At 37.0% G+C, this 26,055-nt stretch overlaps 1 protein-coding gene across 8 annotated transcripts; it reads right to left on the minus strand.

Moving 5' to 3' along the window:
• Window positions 1–25,130, minus strand: ATP8B (ATPase phospholipid transporting 8B). Of its 8 annotated transcripts, none has more exons than XM_066724997.1 (16): window positions 23,705–24,202; window positions 15,935–17,898; window positions 11,689–12,208; window positions 10,621–10,679; window positions 10,257–10,469; window positions 9,913–10,118; window positions 9,687–9,842; window positions 8,941–9,583; window positions 8,186–8,365; window positions 6,621–7,362; window positions 6,273–6,465; window positions 5,356–5,480; window positions 4,874–5,226; window positions 4,389–4,614; window positions 4,080–4,315; window positions 1–3,986 (listed from the first exon to the last, which is right to left on the minus strand). In XM_066724997.1, exons 2-16 carry the CDS (start codon window positions 15,977–15,979, stop codon window positions 3,570–3,572), a joined length of 4,314 nt encoding a protein of 1,437 aa, XP_066581094.1. In that variant the 5' UTR covers window positions 15,980–17,898; window positions 23,705–24,202; the 3' UTR covers window positions 1–3,569. The 8 variants fall into 8 exon arrangements, with proteins under 8 accessions (XP_066581094.1, XP_066581090.1, XP_066581095.1 ...); XM_066724993.1 differs by having other exon boundaries at window positions 5,356–5,504; XM_066724998.1 differs by having other exon boundaries at window positions 6,288–6,465; window positions 23,705–24,201.
• Window positions 25,131–26,055: the final 925 nt, after the last annotated feature.

A 26,055-nucleotide genomic window follows, 5' to 3' on the forward strand; every position in this document is an offset into this window, starting at 1 on the left:
TGTTATACATCACTATTTATTAAATCAAACATTTTTAACATCTTTGTCAATTTATAAATGATAAAATGTTCAGCTTGAAATGTTCAACATTTATCGGAGCTACGGTTTATAAATGGTGCCGATCGTAGCTTGAAAGATTCTTTCGTTGAGGCAAGACTGATTTCTACATATTCATAGTAAGTACAAAAAGAATGTTCCCTGTATCTTTTCCTTCAAACTTTACCGTACTTGATTTTAGCACTATTTTTCTAAAAATAAAATCCAAGTAATCTTACATTTATATAATTAAAGCTATTAGAAATCAATGTTATTTTTTTGTTGTACTATGTCACGCCTCTAAATGCATACATAATATTTTCTGATATTTAACACTTTCACACCGTGTGTAATATCAAACAGTTTACTTTTTTTTAGCATAAGTAGTATGTTATCAGTTGATTGTACCTCAGAAACGATCGTTAGTGCGTAACTTAAACATGTATGCATGTTAAACTAAGTGAAATACTGTTTGGCAAACAAAATACAATCTTATTGATTAAATAATATACAAATAACGCTTAAATTATTACGTCGATGCACATATCGTCCAAAGTTGAGTAAAGTTTCATTAATGATATTAATCTTCAATTATTCATTCATCTGACTGTATTTCATTATATTAACGTTTTATTTATACACACGCAACTTACGCGAATATGTGCATTGAAATACTGCAATTAAAACAATATAAAATTTATAAACCTTATATTTCTTATCAGATTTGAAAAAGTGGACATCGTAAATTTGAGTAAAACAAAGAGTTGGTAAGCAATTTGATACTTTCAATCATTTTACCTAAGAAATTTTATCAAAGGTTGATAAGATAATGTTTTAGTATTTTTTATTAAGTATTTTCGTTATTCAAAGTAAGTATTTTTTAATGTCATTTTGTCTAATTTCGATAATTTTTTATATTTTGGTTATAGTGAGATTATTTTAAACATACTGGGAAACAACGAAATTATAATTTCATAGTAGCATATTGCATGGTGGTCCCTTCCGTTTTGACTCAACTCTAAAAACAACGTCTTAAAGATTATAATTATAAAAAAAGTGCTAGGTAATATTATTAAACACTGAATAGATAGAACTGAAAAAAAACAAATGATATAAAAATATAGAAAATAATGTTTGTATATGATTACAGAAAGACTTGTTTCGTGAGTTTGGAAAAATGACCAAACAATGTAATATGCAAATATTATTCTGTTTTCAATTTTTTCCAAGCCATACAATTTGAAAAACGGAATATATAATAGACATTTAGTCAAATTATTTCGCGCTTATCTCTAAATTTTAAGTAATATTTATCCTGCTTTTTGCAAACGAAAAATAAATATCTATATTCAGTACTATATATGAACTTCTCAGGAACATTAAGCTTATTATTAATATTGAATTATGAGGCATGCATTGGGGAGAATCGTGTTACTAGCAGGCGTTTGACAGAAAGATTTTCATTGTTTTATAAAGATCAGTTTTACAGGTATTCAAAGATTTGCCCAATGTTATATAATATGGATATGCGAAATAATTCCCAATGATTGACCTTCCATGGATCATGTAACAATAGTTTGTATTTTACATTAATATTATTGTCAGATATTATAACGTGTACCCAAAAAGTGCTTTGAAAAATTAATACTTTACGCGCGGATCCATCATTGCAACACTTGAAAATCTCCTTAAAACGTACATTTTGTTTCAAATAGGATATGGTTGTTTTTAAAAACTTTTTCAAAGCATTCATTGCATATTACAGAGCGAATGCAGCAGACAAATCTCTCGTGTTTCTTTTGCAGTGATGTATTTAATATCGGATATCTTATAAAAAATTGACTCAACATTGTTTTTTTTTTAACTAACGAATGAGTCTCACAATAGAAACACATACGGTCTATTATCGAGGGAACAAGTTTACTGGTACGTAAACTGAAAAAAATCAATGTAGCTGATGTTTAATGTTGTAAAGCAAATTAAAACAGTCTTCCTTGTACAGTTTTTCATATATTCTGAACGTCCAATCAGTATATATTTTTTTTTTACAAAATAATTTATCGCAGTACAAACATTTCTAATTGTTACAGTGGAAAGAAATATGACGGTAAAGACTACACATAAACTTTGAAGGTTTCATGAAAGCATATAATAGAAGTATTTTTGAAAAAGTATCAATGTCAATAAAATATTATAAATTTAAAATTATATTATAACTAAGAGCTCTCTACACACACGAGAAACTCTATAGCTTTATGATTAGGCACAACGTTTTAAAGCAATAAATTTTCGCTTCTGTTAAATGATAACTTGATTGTGGGACTCATTTCCCAATACAGACTATCTTTTCCTAAGTTTCATTGTATTATTAAAAGTAGAAATACATGCTTCATTGATACTACTGTTTCTTCGTTAATAATATATTATGTATATCCAGTAGTCAGTCCAAGGCATATAATGTAGCTATTATTCTCATATAATCTTAGATCGTCCTACCTATATATTACTTTCTTTTAAAAAATCTATACTCAACATTTAATATAATATAATATATCTCTTTTGAATATTTACAGTCAATGCTATAGTACAGTTTTTTTCTTCATTTGTTTGACGTATTAATATTACGTAAAGGCAATTATCAATGTAATAATTATTGTTAATCAGATGACGTACATAACATAAACGTTATACTTTTACAAGAATGACGTTCATCCTAGGGCAATAAATAGTATTAATCAATGTAGGACCAGATGCAATAGACGTTCCAACATTTACATTCATATGGAGTGTTAAAGGTATACAGGCTGCATTCAATTAAATTATTGCATTAGTTTTGTCAGATACCATTTGGAATTGTTTTAATTGATTTGAAAAATAATAATTTTATTCTTAATTTGACCCGATGTTTGAAGCTTCTTTTGTTTCTTTCATAAAGCATAAAAAGCTGTCAATATCATCAAGCTTGAATGAAGCTTACTAATTTCATTTGTTTAGAATTAATTATATTGTTTAAAGTAAAAAATATTGACTCCTGTATTTACTAATAATCAAATTTTAGTATTAACAGAAAAAAATCATAACTTTGTTTGCCGTAGTTAGAAAAAGAATTTTAATATATTATATATATATAACATATGTATAAAATACAGCATAGTACTTAAAAGATATATTTTACATTTATTACGTATAACAAATCTTCATGAACTGTTTTCAAAAATACCTTTCAACAGTTTCAGAAAAAGAACAGAATCCCGAGTGCAAAATTAACAAAATCAAATAATCTTTACCATCTAACTTATTACAAGATGTTAAATTAGGATATATACATATACATATACATATACATATACATATACATATATATATATATGTATATGTATATATAAGCATATATATTTACATGTAACACTTTAAATTATTTTAAATAAACAAAATTCAGCAATAAACTATTTAATGAAAAGTAATAATGATAATTCAATTTGGATAACTTTTTGATGTTAGCCCCTTTACGAAGCAAAGTATGGCGAAAAAACTTACAAATTGATAGTATCTAAGGTGTGCGAATTTCTCGATACGTTCTCTTTCGGGGATGTACTGGCTACTGTAACTTGCTTTGTAACATTGTTCGTAAATGGCATAGCAAATTTGAAGTCCGAACCATTTGGCAATTTGCGCATAATTTTTCCAGATGTTATAAGTCGACCAAAGCCTTCCTGGTGAGCAAAGGCATAACCTGATCGAAGAGATCGTCTTGTTCGTCGTGTAGATGGTGTACGTAAGATGTCTTGACTTTGGCGAGAGCGTAATTGCGCTAGCCTCTGCTTTAGCCTTACCCTATCGGATAGGGTGGGCCTCACATCCATGAAGAAGAATCTCCACGACAATACCGGGATGACTAAAATGATGCACGATATAACTGCCGTAAACCAAAAAGTTGCCTCAGACATGGCCTGTAATAAGGTTAATATAAAATATGTATAATCGTGTGTGTAAAATTTTGACAAGGCGAATAGCTTCAATGCTAAATATCAATGTGCACATACCATTGTAAGGCTGCCAACATAACTGCCGCCTATGACAAAATTATAGAAATAATCCATTATGAAGTACCAAATAAGCGAGCCCCACACCATAAAATGATTAACAATAGTCCAATAAGATGTGTCAAGTGCTATTTGGACTGTTACAACTATAACCAATATAGTGGCAACAACAGTACCAAGCAGCATATGATCAGAAAGTACATAGCCCTTCGGAGATACTCCATCTTTATAGGTACCTATAAATTACAATATAAAGATGTAAAAACCAGACTTTTTGTATATAGACTTTATCATAGTAAATACACTAACCATAAGGTACCAAGAATAATACACAGCTAGCAAAAAACCCATGCAACGCACTCCAGCAAAACTCCTTCTTGTTGAACAGTAGATTTTGGAGTCCTGGTGTGTATAGCTTAGGATACAATAAACTATTCTTATCGTTTACATCTTGATCAAAAATACCAACTGCCAGGACAGGCAGTGAAGTATAAAATAAATTATACACGGAAATATACATTGGATCGAATACAGTCTGAAACATATAAATTGCACATGTTAAATAATAAAGCAATATGTCGCGCAGATATTAACCACTATTTAAGATAATAGTTAAATCAGAATTGTATGGTAAATTCATATTAGCAGTCTCAACTTCGAAGCGAACCCGACAAAGGAGTCATGATAATCACATTCGCCTTATAAACATCATTTTTCACTTTATCTTCACTTAAGTGTTATTATATTAAATGTTTAATCAAATTTTAGTACATTAATGAAATATGAATTATTACCTGTGCACTGAATCCACAGAAAAAGGCGAACCAGATATGACACAGTGTAAAGGCAAAATTTTTATAAAAAAAGTATCTAAGAAATTTGCTCATTCTGTAATATGACCATCTACCATGAACGAGTAGTAGCCTCTCTAAAAATCTAAATTGTCCTATCGAATAATCAGAGGCTAATACAGCTTGAAGTCCTTCCTGTCCACTAATACCAACACCAATATGGGCTGTTTTTATCATCGATACATCGTTTGCCCCATCGCCAATAGCTAAAGTGACTGCATTTTTATTTTTCTTGATCAATTCCACAACCATTGCTTTTTGTAAAGGCGTTACTCGGCAACATATCACAGATTTGCCTAAAACACATTGTTCTAAAGTTTGTAAATGATTCGTTGATTGAATTATTTTCATAATTTTTATTTGCAGAAAATTTACAATCACTATCTATTGAAATAAAATAGCAAATTAAAAGTTGGTAAGCTTACATTGGCTTGAAACTTCCAGAAAAAGTTGTTCCAGCTGCGGGTGTAAGGCATGGACCAACGAATGACCATTGATAACCACTGCAAAGCCGGTAGCCTGCTGCATTTCATGATCATCTGGCTCGTCTCTGCTGGGATTATATTCTGTATCACTGCTGTGTTAAGAGAAGTATATTTGAGAAATGACCTTTTCCCAGCAGTATCTTTTACACGTTTCAGTCACATTGTAATAACAAGCTTTCATTAAAGCAAGAATAAGAAAGATTTACTTTTATTTCACGCAATAAGATACATGAGAGTCAGAATTGAGCAGTAGTTACTATGAAAACTTGGTCTATTCTTTACTGGTACAAATAGATGAAATAAGCCATATTTTACTGGTTATTATATCGCCGTTTCTAAAATTAATGCTAAGCATACAGAAAGAGAAGGAGTGAGTATCAAGCATATTTTGGTCAATAAGATCTCATTATCAATAATATATCATTGCACAATTAAGCATTGTCAAAATTTAATTACGACGATACTTGAATCTAATACACAGTCAAATTTACAGTAATGCAAGAAATATATATATATATAGATATATACTTAAAAAAACTAACATTACTTATTTTTAAAGCAGTCATCTAGTATGATCAATAAATGATTTTACTTTCTTAAAAACAATTAGATTAATAAAATGAATGAAGTAATGAAATGTGAGATATTCAAATGCAATGATATATTTTAGATATGGTATAGTCAATTAAAGAGAGAATGACATAATTTGAACCATAACCAGACATAGAAAGCATTACATAAAAGGTGATGCTTCATTTAATACTGATAGTAATTTTTCAAAGGAAAGTGTTAATCAGTCAGAATAAAGTTTGATAAAAAGTCAATAGATGATACTCCGTCTCTTTCGTGTGCCTGACCTTTCCTTGTCCCACCTGAACGTGACGATGGATAGCGTTGGCCTATGCTGTTGCGTGGAAGCTGTTTTGATAGTTTCGAAAAACCGATTTAGTTGCGTTTCTACTCCATCATAAGTTGTAGCATCTACTATAAATACATCTGTCAGATCATCCGTGAGAAGCTGACACGAATATCCAATGTTGATAGCGGTTTCTGAGGAAAAAAGAAAGAAAAACGCACACGTTTACCTCTTCGTCCCCCTTTTAGAATATGAAAAAGCTAAAGGACGAATAGTGTTTTCACTCAATTTTCTTGGATTTATTGATTTGTTGGTATATTTGGGGTAGCTTGTAAGTATTGTAACTCACCTTGCTTATCTCCAGTTAGTACCCAAATTTTTATACCAGCTAGTGCTAAATTTGCGATCGTCTGAGGCACACCGTCTTGCAGTTTATCTTCTATAGCGGTAGCGCCAAGTAAAGTCATGTCTTTTTCTATTTCCTCGTAAATGGCATCCAACTTATCATCTCTGTTCTCTTGGCTCAATGCAGCTTCCTGATGTCGTTGCTTCCAATTATTAAAAAAGGCTTCATCTAAATCTCGTACGGACAGGCACAAGGTCCTCAAGCCTTCACCGGCAAATTTGTTTAGATGCTCTTGAGTGCTAGTCATTATTTCTTCGCTGTCTTTCTTCAAACGTTCATAAATGACATTGTCCGCTCCTTTACAGTACAACCGAAGATGACCATCCTTCCGCAAGATAACAGACATTCTTTTTCTAACATTATTAAAATCTAATATGCAAAGTAATTCGTATATCTCTCGTTTGCCCATGACGTCAATGGTGATACTGTTCGGAGATCTCTCTCGAAACACAAATCCGAAATTTCTGGCAGCAGATACCAGAGCTGCTTCATCCGGGGATTGGGCTTGATACTCGAGTTTACCATTTTTCTCTTCAGCCATCACTGTATGGCATAATGCTAATAAACGAAAGAAACTGTGAACGTCTTGATTGTCTTGCTTCACAGCTTCTAAAATTGCTGGATCGTAAAATTTGAAATCTGGCTCGTAGTCTTTGTTGAATGAGAAATCCAAAGGTGGCATTGTCTGAAACCCCATGTATAGAATATTATTAAAATTGAAATTTATTTGACCAAAGTATAGGTATTGAATGAACTAGTTGCAGAGAATAGCGGAAGCACATAGTAATTATAGTTATAAGAAGTGGATTGAATGTTGATGGAAACTGATAAGGACTAGCAAGAAAAGTAAATGACAAGATCTGAAATGTGTTAAAAGTACCTTAGTTCCATTATGAATAAATTGGACGAAAAGGACTGGTTTCGTGGTATTATTCGTTATATTCTTGATTCCAGATAAGACAGTGAAAAAACATTAAGAAGTGGTTTAATCTATCGCACATTAATAAAGCAAGCAAAATGTTGAATCAGAAAAATAAGAGAGCTATAGAGAGAAATAATTGTGATAATAAACGCTTATATTAAATGGAAAGGAAAGCGAATTAGAAACATTATCTTCTCCAGTGTTTAGAGAAAACTTGAAGATCGGAGATAGGTAAAATAATTGAACAAATGTTTAAATAATAAATTAAAATTTATCAAGTGTAACTGTTATGCATTTTTGGGGTAACGTAAAGGTATTGGAAGGTGATTGCATTTTTTTTTTTTTTTAGCAGAATTAGTACTTTTAGAGGTAATCTTTTAAAATTATTGAGTAAACTTCTTCTATAGCTACTTATGAAGTTAATGATTGTAAAAATCGGGTAACACTAATATTTATTAAGACATTTAAGCAGAAGGTATAGAGAATATTTAAAGATTTTGATGTGAAAAAGACTATAGAGGGATTGATTGATTAAAAGAATATTAGCAACTGGAGAAAAGAGGGTGCTAAACATGAACATGCGTACTGAAGATCTGGTTGGTATCTTTGGACTGCCGTTGATACATGGCTCTGGTGTTGTACTAGACATTCTGTCGGCCTGTTCCAAGAGGCGTGCGTTTGGACCGTTAACTGGTGTGAAAACTGGATGAACAAAATCTTGCCCGCTCTTCCATCGCATCATAGGTATTCGAGCAGCTTTATCCGTCTACATGCAGCACACACATGCTAAGTAATGAGTATAAACGCTTTTGGAAATATCATTGAATTTTTATGCCATTTTCCCTCATACCCTTCCCTGTCCTGTTTTTCCATCCACGTTTTATCCTCTTTTCTTTTTTTCATGTATTAGAAACACTTTTTTCATCTATTACCATAATATTTGACGCACTGCTGCAAGGCTTCTCTTTGCTTCTACGTTTTCTCTCATACAATTTAATTGAGAAACCAGAAGAAAAACGACTAGAAGTTGCATTTATCGATTCAATACGAAATATCTAATACGTCTAAGTACACTAAAAGCGTAAAACAAACAAACAAACGTTAGGAGAATACATTGCGTTTTGACATTCAAAATTGACAATATAATATGTGTGAGAAAAAAAAAGGACTAATTCTATTAACTCTGCAAGCTTCGACATTTCTTAACGCTGATCGTGAGGAAGCAAATAAATTTTCGGGAGTGCTATGTAACGAGCTTAAATAAAAAAGAGAAACCCCTCTGAAAGATGCTCGACGCAACATGATCCATCATTCGCGTGTAATGCACGCGCTATTACTTACCTCGCTGAGATCGACGATTTCTCCCGTAACTTCGTCCACACTATCCCCGTAACACTGACCCGCTACCGAGCACTTATTAAAGGTCATTATGTTTTGCGTCAACGTTCCAGTCTTGTCAGAAAAAATGTACTCTATCTGACCCAACTCTTCGTTAAGCGTGGTAGTCCTGGCTTTTGCGTGTGTGTTCGTAGGCGCAAAATACATTTCTTCGTCCCAATTGATCAGAAATGATTGAACGAATCTGATAACTTCGACACTCACGTATAAACTGATTGGCACCACTGTGTTCAGAACGATAGCGTATGAAAAGAACACTAGCAGAGCTATCACCGTGGCACCGGCCAAAGGCTCGCTAGGCACCAACGAGTCCCATGGCAAATATACTTGGAAGTAACGTCCTACGAGGCTCTCCCAAATACCACAGCCGATCATGCAGAACAAACACATGGAAAGCAAAAAGAACACTATTCCGATGATAAGAAGATTCAGCAGCCTATCTATTGAGGTCCTCTTAAACTTGCTTTTCCCTGAGTTTTGCATCAGTTTGGTATCCTTGCCTGCAAAGATCACCATGCCATAGCACCATTGTGTGTTCCTGAGTACACAACCCCGTAAAATGATTTTGTCGTTGTCCAATGCGTACCTAATCAGTCAAATTACAGGTTTGTTCATTTCCAAGCATTAACGTGTCTTCCTTCATCAATCCCCTATATATATATATATATATATATATGTGGAATACGTACTTTTTCCCTTTCCACGTAAGCGTACCGTCAAATTTGTTCAGCAAATTGTTCGGGGTTTCGCAAACTATCTCTCCATCGAATTGACCTATCAATTCGTGATTATCCATCATTTCGGCAGTCTCTATCAAGCACTGTCGACACTTCAGGTTTGTCTCTCTGAAAATCGATGAACAATATTATCGCGATGTCGTTGCGAGAGACATTATTAAGCTTTCATCAGACTTACCCATCCAACTCGGCTGTTTCGATGTAACACAAACCGTTCGGTTCGCTCGTTGTTAAGAGCAGAACGTCAGCCGCAACAAACTGGTCATTTTCCATTCTTATAACATCACCCACTTGGACCTGCGACCATTTTTCTTCTCGGAGGTTGGAGCCTCGCAAAGTCCGAGATTTTCTATTGTTTACTTGCGAATCGCTGCTATGCCGTTGCTGAAAGATACAGAGGAACGGTATGAGTATCGAGTGGTAGAACATTTTTAGAACGTTTTTCGACCTTTAAACGATTGGAGCAATATTTAATCGTATAAAGCGATTGTCGATCGAGTCTGTCGATCGGGTTGTACTTACAAAGTCGTCGTAGGCATCTTTGACGGCAGTGAGCGTAAGTACCCCGATGAGGGGTATAGCTGTGGTGATGGGGGTTAACGAAGATATGGCAGGGATCATCTGAAGCACCAGCAGGCACAGGAAGTAAAAATTGGCGAGCCGTTGAAACTGCTCGAATAAATTCAATGGTAGGAACGTCAAAACCGAATACTTGGACGTCTTAATGTAATTGTTCTGTAAAATGCAAATCATATTCAATAAAATAGTTAAGTTTTCATTGTGAAACAAAAACTTGCTGCTCGTGCCTTGTACAGCTTTGACTTAACTTTGATAGACGGTTGATAATAGCATATATATATATATATATATCAATAGCTTTCCTTACCGCATAATTAAACTGTGAGTTGAAATCGCGGTTGTTGGCGCGAATTCGTCTTTCTGTTTCTGAAAAAATTAATTAATGGTCATTATCCTCGTTCAAACAATTTATTCGGCTCGATTCGAAGGAATCCGTTTGTTCCTCTCTTATATATAGAATTAACGAACGATTCTCACGCATAATTTCTCCATGCCTGGACGCGCAACCATTAAGGAGGAGTTTATAAATCTAGAAAAGCATTGGGAATCTGCTTAAATACGCATAATGATCTCAGAAAAATAATACATTTTACGATTGCTCGAGCGACCAAGTGCGTCACCGAATTATTTTTGGAAACGTTTAAATGGATACTACGTCTCAGACACAATGAAACCAGCGAGAGAACTGTAATGGTCTCAAAAAACCAGATTGTAAAATTAACTTTTATTCCTACACTAGTATAATATATTTAGCACCTGAGTTACCAGGAGCTTCAGTGTTTACTCAACGGTCCGAATCTAATTTAAAACGAGAGAGAAAGCCTTAAAATTCTAAATTTATTGAAATGCAGCAATATGTCAAGTTGGAAATCAATTACCTTAAAATTGCATATAAGAACGCACAAGCTTCAAATTATTCGCAATAAATAATATACACGGTTCACCCTACTACCACGGAAGCTGACGACCGCTGACGACCTTTGGAAGTAGTCATAGCCATTGTAAGAGTTCTTCCATCGACTTGTTCAACAACATCACTTCCTGGTGATATTTTGCAAATCCTCGTTATATCACAATTTACTAAATTAAATGGAATTACCGCAGTGTGAAATCGATTAAATCTCTTGTGGGAAGACATGTATGGAATTTGGAGTGTGGATTTGTAATATACAATACGGTCGTACAGATAGCGAAAGTAGAAACGTAGAAAGAGGATTGGGATATATGACTAATGCGATTAATGCTGTCTCTTCTACACAGGTATACTTATACTTATATTTATATATATGAGGATCAAGGGAGAGAAATGGTGTTAAGGTTGGGTCAGTGATGTTCTCCAGTGCGAGTTCTCCATTGGAATGTCTCGGTGACTCACCGCTGGAGAAGAAGGACGTGCTACGGCCGATGCATTCAGTGGGTGGCGGCGAATTGGGTGGTCCGGATGGGGATGACGCCCCCGTGGAAGAGGCGGTGGTGGCTCGGTACCTGCTAGCACCCTTCCACACGACGATTTTTCCAAGTACGGTGAGAAGGGAATCCCTGAGGGTGTTGTGCCTACCAGCACCGAGGCTACTCGTCGAACTGGCCCTCTTCGAGCATTCGCCCAGCTGCTCCTCCGACGAGGAAACGGTTACGTGGACACTTCCGCCATTGCCACTTCCGGTTTCATGGATCTGTTGCAGCTGAAGCCTCGGCTTGTTGCCGCGCGATTTTCGTCGTTTCTTCTTCTTCCTCCTTCTTCGTTCGAGACCACCACCAACCAGCCCTGCATCGTTTCCATTCGAGTTCCCCAACTCGTTCGGTCCATTCGCCCCGTATCCGGTTTCCGACGATTTTTCATCCTCGGCCCTCGGACTCGCCAGGATCGCGTCTGACGCCGTATCGTCGTCCTTAACCTTTGCAAATTATCCTTTTTCTTATCCCTTTCTTTATTTTTTCCTAATTTCAACCCTCCCCCCCCCCCCCTCCCTTTCTCTCTCTCTCTCTCTCTCTTGGCTTCATTTCGAAAATAAAATAGAGTTTAATGGTGTTTGTTTGTTCGAGAAGCGCAGACTTGCGTGGGATATTCTTGGCGTATTTGTATGTGTGCTTTACAGGCACGCCTTTATACAGGATTAAATGTCCGTTGTCGCAAACGATTGACGCCGACTGAACGGCACCACACGAGGGTCGCGCGCGGATAGACGAGAATTGGGTCGATTGCTAAGTACGGGTCGAGCGTAAAAGCTTCCCGCTATCTTAGCAAGGCCTTACAAGGAATGCAAGCCGCCTCTCGTCATTAATAAAACATGCCACGCGAATATTTTCGCCTACTACTCCCCTCCCCTCCACTCCCCCCTTCCTTCTAATACGCCGTTTTTACCTTATCTCTTTTCTTCCCTCGCATTTTTCTCTTATCGCTCTGACCTTACCCCCCATCTCTCGTCCTTTCCTATCCAACGCGTTTTTTACTTCTCTAATTTTCCCTCCAAAAAAGCTAAGAAATCAAATCGATACCCATTAATCATACATTTCCGATCGATCCCTTTCCCAATGAAATCCATTTAATCAACGGATTTATCTTTGCCATCTTAACCCACCTTCCTTTCGAGCACCTTTACGCACGACGCTACCCTTAATTAACCTTAGCAATTAAGTTGGTCGAGGCGAGATTTCCTATCTCTTTGAAACTCCTATAGTAATTATTCAGTTGTTTGCCAAAGTTCTTAAAACAAACCACGTGCCTACGATACGACGTTATTCGCGAAGACATATTCAAACTTAGTATAGCATTTTAGTGACGTCTCAAGTTACTCTTTCTAGTAAAATAGTCAGATTTTCGAAAATACGTGGAAATAGAACGGTTACAACATTACAGAATCTATTATTAAAATAAAAGTGTACATATACATATGCATGATACATTATTTTTACTATAGAAAGACCAACTCGAGATGTCATTAAATGTTATGATAAAATTTAATTAGTTTTCACAAATAACTTCGTATCGCGAACACGCGTTTTCGAATTTCGCTCGGTAATGTCGGTGCGAGGGATACAGGATCCTATTAATACACGACGGGAAATTGAATCGTTCTATTCGTGTATAGCGTAATACAGAAATTTGGCAGAGAAAGCATGGAGTGAAGTTGACGGAAAAATCATCGACGAATGGATTTGAATTTCCCATGTACAGCGAATTATATTTACGATAAGATTTATCCTTTTCCTATATGCCATCCATTCAACACACATGTATTCGGACGAGTGGGATTAATTAATGCTCGAAGAAAGAAATTTCAATAAATAATTGTTCAAACGAAGGCTAAACAACAGGTTTGGCAAGTGGATGATAATTTTTATTTCGTTGCGATATACGCATTTTCCATCATACAACGAATAACGTCTTAATCAGAATTCTATTCCGCGGCCTTCGAGTACACATACCGAGCGAAACGATACGTTGAGTCGTCGAGAGTTGGTAATTGTGTAGGTGTATTCAAGGTATTTCAGTACGCGGCGTGTGATTTCAATTTTCTTCTTTCTCTTCTTCAAATATCCAGATGAATTACCCACTCAATTCCACGTTTCTTTTTATCTCAGCCGGATCCAACGCAACGAAAAACTCTTCTTATTTCATACACGCAGGGTTTACCCAGGTTTTTGTCTTTGAAAGATACTAATAATCGTAACTCTGTCTAACGATCGACGATTGAAACGAGGTTTTCCCAGGGGTAGTAACTTCAATCTCATCGATTCCTTATACAGGATGTCCTACAAGTAAACATTTTCCTGCGATCGTTCAAATAGATGGTGAAATTTGAAGAAGAACAATTTTTGTCCATCTTTTCGTTGGGTTGCTCATATCAACAATTAATTATTAAGCGAAGAGCTTAGCTGTAGTCAAAGGTGATTCGTTTGAAGACTATTCATCGAGTCATTGGTTCGATCAAAAGCCTTTAACTTTTGTGCAGGCCACTATTAATATAGTCATTATTATTTTATCGTATTTTAAATATTATCTTATTTTAGTTTTCATTCTTAAGTGTTTGTTTATTTAACAATACTTTCAAATAACGAAACCACGTGTGTACTATGATCACTTTTAATGTAATAGATTTTAAAATTCAATTTAGATTACATTAAGATTTTCATCAATTAAACGGTAAACTTTTTCTTTTCTGTATCTTTTACAATTATTTTAATTTCAATGGGTGTGTGTGTGTATGTGACTTTTGTATATTGGGTGTACCTAAGTTATGAACATGAACGTATTAGTTCCTGTAGAGGTATTTTAAATTTAATTATACTAATGGATTATACTGTCAAATAATAAGAAAGTCATAATAATAAAAGAGAAGTTTGAAAATAATCTGTAAAAAAAACGGGATCTAAAGTACAGCAATTAAATAATTAAAAGAAGGAAACTCTTGAAAAGCTAGCTTTCAGTGATTGCAGCTTCTATTAAAGTTTACTAGAATAATAAATTTAAAGGCATGGTTTGGGGTTTTTTATTCCAGCATTTTCAAAATTAGAAATAGAGAGATATCTTGAAAGACATAAGGAAGAGTAAGAGAAAAAAAAAGAAAATAGGCTTCTTATGAATTTTCCACATAGATTTCTATTCCATCAATAATTTTCTACAAAATTCATTCCATTTTTATCCATAAATTTAATATTTAATAATTACAACACGTCGACTGCCTGTTTACAAACTTTAGTTTTCTTAGAACTTTCTTCTTTTCATTATTTATTTGCTCTACTTTAGGTGACATTTCCTTTTTTCGAAACCAATTATTTTCGAATCCCTTTTCAATTATTATTCCTCCGATATTATCCATTGTTAATTGGATATAAAAGACTTCGATGTAAACTTACACATTCATATACATAACTCACTCTTTGCCAGAGCGACACACAAAAGAAATGAAAGTAATTTGTAACTGGTGAGAGAAAAAAATAAACTGGTAAAAATTTACAAATTATTTAAACCAATGAAAAATGTAATTTAATGTAAGAGGAATGATTAAAAATTACACTAAAAAGGTAATTATTGAGTGATCTCGTTAGCTGGAGGTATATTATTGGATTAATAAACGCGCGTTTGGAGATGAAAAAAGAAGTGAAATAATTTAAAAAGTCAAATGCTAATGACTATACCTTAACGATAGTGATAAAAATTAAGAGCTTTGATTAGACCAATGACTTATAAAGACCCTGAAGACTCTTCAATCGAGTTATAATTAGTTAAATTTATCATGTGATAATAACTCATTACTGAGTATAAACACAGGAAAAAGTGGAAAAGAAAATTTCTTCTTTAAATCTCATCACCCATTGAACCTTCAAAGGGGAAACTCGTGGTGTAAAGGACACCCCGTAAATAGAAAAGACTCGCGAGTTACGAATTCCGCCAGAACAATGCATTCCGCGTTAAAATTGCTTTGCTATATATAAATCGAAGAAAAACTTGGACAAAAACTACGTTCAATCGAAAAAATACTTTGTTGGATCAAGAGGTGGTTGTAGTATTAAAAATAAATTTTATTGATGCAAGGGTGAAAATTAATTAATTTTGAAATTTTTAGGAGAGAGAGAGAGATAGAAAAGAGGAGAATTCTTTCGATGACTATAGGACTCACCTCGAAGACTTCGAGCTCCAACGTGTCGAGCTCGACGTTCATCATCTATCCTACGTAAAATATTTGAGAAAGGTTTTGCTGGGTGTTGGAGATTTGAACTTTGATGTGAGTTGGCGGTGGCGATTGCGGTGGCGTCGGTGATGGGGCAGCAGAGGCCCGCTGATCACCTCGGCCTTTCCTTTTGACCGGATGATCCACGAGCCAGATCCACGCTCCGAATCCACCCTCTCGACGCTCACGCGGATCATTGCAGAGCGCGGGGCTGATATCAGCTCAACCCCCCTCCCCCTTTTTATCGTCACCTCCAAAAGCCACCCACTCTCCCGGTCACCCCTCTCAACGCTTCTTCCTGCTTCTACTCATTACTCCTTCCTCCTCTCACCCTCCATTCTCTCTTTCACCATCTTCTTAAATTCCCTTCCACGCACCTTCCAATTCCTTCGTTTTTCAGCCTAGAAGAGATAATGTCCACGCAAGATATCCCCTCTCTCTATCGCGTCTCTATATTATCTTCGATTCTTCCCTCAAATTTCTTTAGCAATATTTCATCCTGCTCACCAAATATACCATTACTGACACGAGAAATCTTCGAATTCTTAGCGAGCTCTTAATATCGTAACGGTAAATCCTATATTTTCTTCTTATCGTTTATAAATAATTGTTAGAAACTTCTTCGGGACATATCGCCTGCGTTGGCCGTTATGTGCGCTTTTTTATGTTTCTCGTTAATTTGTTGAATTATCAATATCAATTAAGCACGTAATTTCGATGATGACGAAAAATGTCGAGGTTTTGTTTATATCGTTTATAATTTATAACACAGTCGCAGTGTTTGTACGATCTAGCAATTTTTCATGAATTTTCGTTTGGTTTTTCTCGGTATAATACCAAACTAGTTCTCCCGACTGCTTCGAATTTTTATAGACGGATCAAGTTTCGTTTTCTCAATACTCTGCCCTCCTCTTGCTCTTTTTAGAAAATTCTTCTTGGATCAATAATCTACTGCCAAGTGTCTCGCATTGTTATTCGACTGATATTATTTACATGTATCTTCGCATTTGTACTCTTTTATTCTAAAGATGAAAAAATAACAATGACATGCAGACTTTAACTTGGAAATTTCTTCTCAAATCACTAGCAAATCACGCGCGGCTACGAGTCTTGCCTGTCCCAGAAGCATGTTCCGTCAAGTTTGGAACTCTCTCGGTTATGTTTATACCACCATACGACGTTTCCAGGATTTACCAAAAGCTGCTCGTGCACCGAGGAACTATCGCGTCCTTGCCAGAACGGGACTGCGCATACGTGTTTAGTAAAGATGATTTTTCGCAAAAATTAATTTAACTTCATCTGGCTGGACTTTTCTCTGTACTTTGTCGAACTATAGCGTTCAGTCTCCTGCGATTGATGAAAATTCTCAAATTCCCGCTGCACTCTGTACGCTCATGCAGACTTTCTACGGGCTTAGTTATTTTTCTGCAAGAGCGGCGCGGCTTCAACTTTTTTCCTCCAGCTTTTTCAAATTACATTTACATCCGGGATAAATGCTCTATATCCTTCCGACTGAAATTCGTCCCATTGCATTGACAAAAGTGGCGAGTGCGCGCGCGCGAAGCGAAAGTAGACAAATAAATAAAGGGGAGGATAGAGCGAGAACGAGCAGGTAAAGGTATCAAGTAGAAATGGAGTTAAAAATAGGTAGCTTCGTTAGAGAGCATAGGACTGGCTTTAAAGCCGTTTATCGTGAAATCGATATTGCTTTATTCATCTTCGCGAGGACGATTATTGCAGTGGTAAGTATTGGATTGTGATGTAAGTTGAGAGAGGGGTGGTACGAGAGTCGTTGACTGGGGTGGCAGGAAGCCAAAGCATTTAGAATCGTCGATGAGATCAACGGATTTCTCACAATTTTACCGCAATGGCTCTTCAGGTGTTTGTTGTTGTTGCTGCTGCGTCAAGCGTTTCTGCAATTAAATTATTTCTCAATTATACGATCGATGGACCGATCGACGCTATTCGATCAATGTTTAAAGCATCCATCGCTTTCTATAACGAAGGGGGAGATTGGAAATTAGAAAGTGACCAGCACGCTATGTATATAGCTCGAGAGAGAATTGACGTTTCCCTTTATTGAAAACTTGTTGGAATTTGCGATAGTGCTTCAAGGGTTGCTTTATCCGTTTTCCCGGCTCTTAAGTATATACTGCATGTGTATATAGATCACAAACCAACACTTTCTACTCGTACGTGTTTGTTCAATTTTTAACGCGACACGTGGTATAAAAAATTCAAAAGCAACCTGCTTTTTCTATTAGGCATTCAGAAATGTTTAAAGCATAAAAGGGGGAGATTGATTAAATTGAAAATGAAAAGAAATAATGAAGGGTGGATGAAAAATTCGTATCATTGTTAAATGTAGGAATAAAGATGAATAAATAATTCTCGTAATGTTTGTCCTACCTAAAAATTCATATAACCAACGATATACGAGTCATAAATATCCAAGTATGCACAATGATAAAGCATATTGCCAGAAATCCAATAAAAGGCAAGTCATTGTGCAAATCTACCTGCAAACCTGTTATTCTTAAATATAATTTTTCAGATCGTTCCTCTTGCGCGTTGACACACTCGAGGAAAGTAACGTATCGCAAATAAGCTCGGTTACGTTTGAAAAGAGACTTAACGCTTTACAATGTTCCACCAACAGATAAGATTCGTATCGAATGACGCGCGAATACCTATGTGCTGCAATTTACTTATCAATGTATCATCAAATTACTCTGCCCTTGATTACGTCATTAATCATTGAAAATGTATTTTCCATCTGAACAAAACTAGCCAAAAAAATCAAACATTAATTGGAGATGATTCTTCCAGTCTCTTTTTTCTTTTTAACACAATAATTATGAGAAGCGCAAGAAAGTTTTAAAGGAATTTTGCAACGACTATCGTTGAAAGAAATTAGCTTAATGTCTGAGAATGCATTGTATTTTGGGTCGCTAATGATTTTCGCGTACTTGTTGCTTTTCGTGGCATACTGACACGAGTGGCAGAGAGGAGGAAAGTTAAATAAGTCGATCGATATTCGCAACCTGCGATAAATTAACCGTATAAAAATAATGAATTTACGTTTAATCATAATATTATGCAAGAAGAATGTCTCATATGCTAATTCGTCGAGTTTGTAAAAATTGTTGGAGCAAGGGGCTCTATATAGTTGGAAAAGACCTAGATTTTCTCTCTGATTAGAAGCATAAATTATTCCTCGACTCTAGAATCCTAATGGACAATCTCGATATTACTCTGCGAGGTATTTTTCTATCGAGGGCGTTTTAATAATTCTAAAAATAATAATGAAAATAATAAATGATAAATCGGAAAGGGTGTTGATACCACGTGGCTTTGATGAGGCAGCAAGGGAACAAGCTTGAAAGACGAGGGCTTTGACAGACTTCAGGTTGAAATAGGGAAAACAACTATCGTTTCGTATCAGAAACACGTTCGTCCCATCTTAACTATGTGCCGAGAATTTCTCAACAACCAACAGTTATTCAACTAACAAGCTTACTTGTTTTTCGTTGCACAAATCAGATTTGAAATCTGCCATTTGAAAAGCTTATCTTCCTCGGTTGTTATCGTTCTTATTTGACCAAAGACTTTACGCAAGATTTTGTAAATATGAGCATTAACAACGAGAGTCTGATAGTTGCTCAACCTGAGTAAACAAAAACTAAGCAACTTTTAAGTAGCATCATATTTACCAGCATGTTCTTCAATGAAATTATGACAACGACCGAGAAGAATAGAATACGCTTTTGTTTCGTCGGAGTATTTGCTATAAATGATAATTGCAAAAGCAAAAATTGGTACACACACAAATGCACATTAACACTTGTCTCTATTTTTTATTTATTTAGTGCTTTTTTTTTTTAATACAATTCCAAATGGAACGTTTTAGCGCGAGATCTACAATGGGTGAACTAATTATTGGTCAGTGTCATGCATAGTCAATACAGCAAAGCCATGAAGCCGTATATACTACACAGAGCATACCGAGAACTTTAGATGTAATAGGAAGTTTGCTAGATGCACGAAAGTAGATATGTATTTTTTTCATCTCGACAAAAATATCGCTGACACAAAGACTTTCCAATTATGGAACAATTTTTGTAAAATTCTCTTTCAATCTACGAAATATTTCATCCTACTGTTGATTACGCGACGAAATTGATTATCATCAGCTTTCTATATTAATACCCCATCTCTCGCAACTTTTTTAATCGATACAAATATAGCATATCTATTCGTAAATAGCTGGAGAGACACATCGTCTAGGAGTAAGAATTTTCCTGCCTCAAAATATATCCGTCATTTATCAAAGCATTCTAAACTTTGCTACTCTATTGCGATTGTTCTCCGCCGAATAAAACAATTTAAACTTGTACGTCGATAAAAACCTACTATTTATAATGCAAAGGAAAAATGGATTTTAGCTTACATTGTACGTATATGATTCTCACCGTTACGTGGAAGAATTACACAGCCTATTTTAAGAATATAGCTTTAACAATTGTTTATTTCATATTTGTAGCAAAATTTTTTTTCTTCGTCCTCCCTACTCTATATTATTATTTCTTCATTGAAAAAAGTTCATGCTTTCCCGTATATAAATGATCGAGGAACAGTTAAATTGATTGTTCATATAGTTTTATTAGAAAGGGAAGAATGAAATAACATAATCTATCGATAAATAGATAAAGTTGTGCAAAGTTTTTCTTGCTTAGGGGGAAGGAACGTTGAAAGAGAATAAAGTATTTCGAGATAACCCGTTTATCGTCCTGATATTTAGAGGGAATCCGACAGATGTGATCGTAACTTTTGATCGGGGAAAATTCATGTTGCTTTAAGTGCGAGCGAATCGAGTTTGCTACATGATCGATCACCGGTGGGCCAGAAATTAGGGTTTCGCGTATTCTTTCCACATTCTTTCGCTCGCAATGCTATAAATATATAATCCGACACAACAATCGTTATATTTTTGCTCGATATTGAGTCGCCATGCTAGTATATAGAGTTCATTCGTGACTATACACTCGGTATATGTAGCATATAGGATAGAACGAGGAAAGTCTCTTAAAATATATGAAAATTTGGGGCAAAAGACTCGCATAGTTTTTGAAATATTTGAAATTACGATGTTCAGATGCGCGTTTGGAAAGACTCCTTAGTGGGACGAAAGGGAAATTCTGAAGAGAGGTATGAGCGTTATTTTCTAGAGTGTAGAAAAGCAGCTTTTATAAATTTGCTCGAGGCTTGAAGAAAATAGCTGTTTGAAAGGAGCCTTTTTTATAAATATCATATGCAACCTGATCCTTACCAACAGTCGTAAAATCTTTATTAACTTTTCTAACCGTTTACCCTGGATGTTATTTTATTTTAGCTACCGACTACCGAAGAAACAGCGTCTGGGTCTACGCCCAGTCCCTGGAGTTCTAAAGGGGTTCAAACACCATTTATTATACAACTTTTTGATTCATTCACAGACTCGGGCAAATTGCGTTGTTAAGAAAACTGTTATTAAACACCACGCTGCTTCTACATTTGCTATTTAATTATCTGCTACAAAAAATAAGGTGAAAACGAAGAGTAACCTAAATAACGGCAAGTTTAACTCGCAAAAGTTTTATTAAATAGCATTATAAGCCTCGTGTGAATGAGTCAAATGACGCTGGCGCGTACTGCTTGATCGATTGAATTTTATGTTTGCATACACTTTATGTATTTACGTATACATATATATATATGTACGTACTTTTACCGTGCACGTGTACTCGGCCAATTTTCCAACAGATTCTTCTCACGAGCGCGATTTTACATAAATAAATACACACGATTGAACAATTATAATAAATGTGTGTGTATATCCGAGAGAAATATTGAATTTCAATAAAACAAAGTCTCGACAAAATTACACTCCTTATATGAATAAAATATGTTTTCCCTCCTATTTTCCCATTCCCTTAATGATGCATAAAGAATCATGCTTATTCACCGAAATGCCTTCGTTTCGGAGGACTCGCAAGGTTGATGAAATTAGTGTGTCTAAACGTAATCGACTTACGCATTAAGAGCTTAATCGTGCGGTGGTATATGCAATGAAAAAAGATTAATCTCTACGAACTTAGCGACTGACTTATTTTCGAGTCTGGAAAATATCATTTACCGAGCTAGTTGATTTTAATGGACTCCTAAAGTGGGAAGGAGTGTTATTTGCGAGGAAATTTACGTCCACTCGGTAGATTGGCAAAGTTAGAAGATGCTCCGGATAGACAGAGCTCAAAACAATTTTACGTCCGCGACACATAAACCTGAGTATTTCGCAATAGAATTAGCAGGAAAATATCGCATTCTCATATTAAATTCCGATGGACGTGATGGAATTTAATATAAATCGACCGAATGTGTGCTGGTGGAAAAGATGAAACTTTGAAAAGAGAGCTGGTCTATGTGTCAAAGAATTATTTAAGCGACAGGTGTTTCTAATAACCTTATTAATGGAATAATCTCCAACGAGATTTCTCGCTCTATGCTGTTCTGTGCTGAACGAACCTGGCAATTCTCGCCTGAAAAGGCAAAGGGATGATAAAACAGTACGTTGCTAATGGGAAATGCATTTTCAGCCACGTGCAAAATTCAATGATAATTGCAAGCTTATTGCTTTGGTCAGATATCCTATTGCTACGTGATTTTATCTATCCAACACGCTGCAATGCCAACGTTTTAGCACTAAAAACCTACTAACAAATTTTCCACGCACCACGTGTGTGTCGAGAATTTAAAGCTGCTACATGTGAGTGGCGAGTACCAACTTTTTTGCTCTTACTAACGAATCTTTAATTACTTTCATTAAATATTTTCTTCCCAACGTCTCTATATGCATATATTGTATATATATATATATATAAGATAGAAATATTAGAATTGCGACATTTATCACTTGTGAAAATAAATAAATAAAACAAAATAAAAACTCCATTTGTGTCTTCAACGTGTACAATCTTGGTGAGAAAATAATGACGAAGATACGCGTAAATATATATATATATATTATTTCACTCTGTTTGCGGAGGAATGAAAAATGCAAGAAGAGGAAGATTAAGTGGTAAGAAATCAAGAGAAAAGAGATTCTGTGGAAACCGTGACGTTTAACGTATGTTCCTCGAACTGAGCGCGTCATCGTAATTATGCTTTGCCCTCCTTTTCCGGTTAATTTCTACGCGTCATTGATGAGAGTGCTCCGCTTGCCACTATTTCTACTCCATCCACTCTGCGCTCGCTACAACCCATTATAAAATCGATCCACGCAAATTAGTGGAGAACTATCAAATTGAAGTTTGACCTGTGCACAGAGAGTTGCGTGTGTTCGCGTACATCACGCTATATATATATAGAAAACAGACGGATGCATGTGTATATACGTATATAGGGACAGACACAAGTAAGCTGATATCCAAATTTAACTGGAAACGTACGGTGCACCACACAGGTCGAGAAGGGGGCTTTCGAATGGGTATGAATGAAAGAGGGTGGAAGGAGGGGGGGAGGGTGTGAAAAGTAACGGAAAAAGAAAAATAAATGAAGGGTGGAAATAGCGTCGATCGAGTCATCTTTCTAATTTCCTGCAGAGGTGGCTTAAAGGGTTTTCGCGACGTAGCTTAGAGATAATACAGCCGATGGTAGAGATTATACGGTTGAACGAAGACATACTTTAACGATCGTTCGCGGAAAGGGTGTCGAGAGACAGAGAGCAAACGTCGCCGGACAGCAGCGTTTCTTCCACGTCGTTGACGCAGCGAGGCGTTTTTCTTGAAATCGATTCTCCTCGGGCACGCGTTGCTCAGGTTAGCTGTGTGACAGCGAGCCGGCAAGGGCAGCGTTCGCTCACTCGAACGCGTAATTTTCCATTGGCCAGAGAGGGTAGAACCGGCCAGTTAGTCGGTAAAGCATCGGGGCTCGCACTTGACACAGACACACGAGGGCGCACCGGTTTTCGCACTGAACAGTTTTGGTCTGGTGGCTGCTGCTGCAGCAGCAAGAAGGCGCGTGCAGCACGTACTGGATCGAGGTGTAACGAGGGTAGGAACGGTGCCGAGGGTGGGGAAATCCAATAAAATCGGATTCGAAGCGCGGCATACGAACGCCACGGTGGCAAACGCGTTCCTCCGCCACGGCACAGACTCTTTTCTCCTCTTCTTCTCTCCTCGAGTCGAGGGACGAGAAGCGCGGTCTACTAGGATGACGAGCTTTTGCCAGCGGTAGCGCAATGCGTCCGTCGTTCGGACGGGAAACAGACAGCACCAAGGTGGCCCTCGACGTTTCTAGGCGTCGTCCCTTGAAGGCGCCACAGGCTGGAACGCCGGTGGTGCCACGAGGCTCTTCCACTGGCCGATACGAAAACTCTCTCTTGCTCAACGATAAGGACGGTTGCTTCTTTAACGGTCCCCCCCCCCCCTCCCTCCCTTCTGACATATTCTCATCCCCTCTTATTCCTAATTACAGGCAATTTTCCAACTTGACAATTTGCATCGAATGTATAAAACAGTCTTGGTCTATCAAGATCAATTAAACATGTGATATCGAGCGGTTACGATAAATTGATAAAACGCTCGAAATTTCCTTTCGGTGAGAGTGCTCGTGTGTATATACAATAGGGGAGAATAATTGATTGCTATACGTGTGTGTACGCGGTATTATAGCGCAGTGCGAGACTTTTGATACGAGGGCGCTTGGAAAAATTAGTCCATTTGCACTCGAGTGTACGAGAGGCGCCCTCGCACCAGTATATTTAGCACTGGTACGCCGACTGTGAAGATAATTATCAGGCGCACGGTCAGCGACCCGATAATACAAATTTCTAGACAGTCCGCGTACCGCGATCCATGGATCTGTGGCTTGGAAAAGTCGCGAGGAAAAATTGACAGAGAGCACGATCAGGCGCGCACGGTGCAGAGTTCACTGACCTTGCATAGGACGTGTAGCGGCGTTGCGGGACATTTTGCACGCGGGCCTTAACAAGGTTGTACCCTGGACTTGATTCCTGAACGGAGTCTATCGATATGTGTGACGCGACGAGCGATAGCCTCAGCAAGGCTTTCCAAGCGTTTCGGCTGCGGCGTCTTTTGATTGGCGAGAATATCGTAGAAAATGCATTAAACAACTCGTAGGATTGCTGATTGATAAAAATATGCGTATAAAAGTGGTCCTTTGAGGTGGATTCGGTCCTTCTTAGTCGAGTGGTCCTTCTCGCTCTTCCCGTGATTATCGTCGTCGTCGTCGTCGCTGTGGGCAAATCTGCGTCTTCGGAGGTGGTTCTCCACTTCCACTTCCGGTAAGAGGAGCGACCTCCTCTACAGGATTGATGCGCACTGCCAGCAGCGCTGTACAATTCGATCGGAGGTTCTTCCGGGTGCTCCAAGGACGAGCTGCCAGTGGGGGTGGCAATTTCTTCCAGCGGACGATGGGTCGGGGGTAAAGTACGAAGCAGCGGCGGATGCTCCTCGGATAACCTTGAATGGTCTTCCGGAAGTATCGAGTGCCTTGGGGAAATATTGTAGCAGGTGAGCTTGGAGCGGTTATCGAGGTGTTTCGTGGTAGCGGGGGTGGTGGATGATCCAAGGTCTTCGGCGATTCTTCCGCGAGGACGAACGATGGAGGGAGGAGGCTTGTATATTCGACGACGATGACGACGACGAGGTAGAATTCGGTGGCGGCGAGACACCGTTAAGCTCAGATTGGATATTCCGCTGCAAGATAATGGCGACAGGATATCCGGTTTGGGGGGTACAAAAGGTTTCTTGAAGGTGGCGTCCATGTGGGGGGCTAGTCACCTTCTCTCTACCCTCCTCCTCCTCCTCCTCCTCCTCCTCGTTCTCCTCCTCCCTCGAGATATTCCTCGCCACCTCCAGCTCCTCCCCTGGATCACCCGGCTCTCTCCCCTCTCTCTTCTTTGCTTCTCACCAACGTTTCTCGTTACTTCCTTCGATAACCTGCGAAACGAACAAACGAAATATATATTATTCACTGATAACCTTGAACCTTATCCGATTGATGTTTTCTAT

Source organism: Prorops nasuta, unplaced genomic scaffold, assembly GCF_024137725.1.
Source record: "Prorops nasuta isolate Cenicafe-Biocafe unplaced genomic scaffold, Cenicafe_Pnas_1.2 PNAS00003, whole genome shotgun sequence".
Classification (NCBI taxonomy): Eukaryota; Metazoa; Arthropoda; class Insecta; order Hymenoptera; family Bethylidae; genus Prorops; species Prorops nasuta.

Coding starts and splice junctions, on each gene's coding strand:
- ATP8B (XM_066724992.1), bottom strand. CDS start 15,979: ATGATGAACGTCGAGCTCGACACGTTGGAGCTCGAAGTCTTCGAG. Junction 12,209..15,934: donor TGGAGCTCGAAGTCTTCGAG/GTGAGTCCTATA, acceptor TAATTTGCAAAG/GTTAAGGACGACGATACGGC. Junction 10,119..10,256: donor AAGATGCCTACGACGACTTT/GTAAGTACAACC, acceptor TGTATCTTTCAG/CAACGGCATAGCAGCGATTC.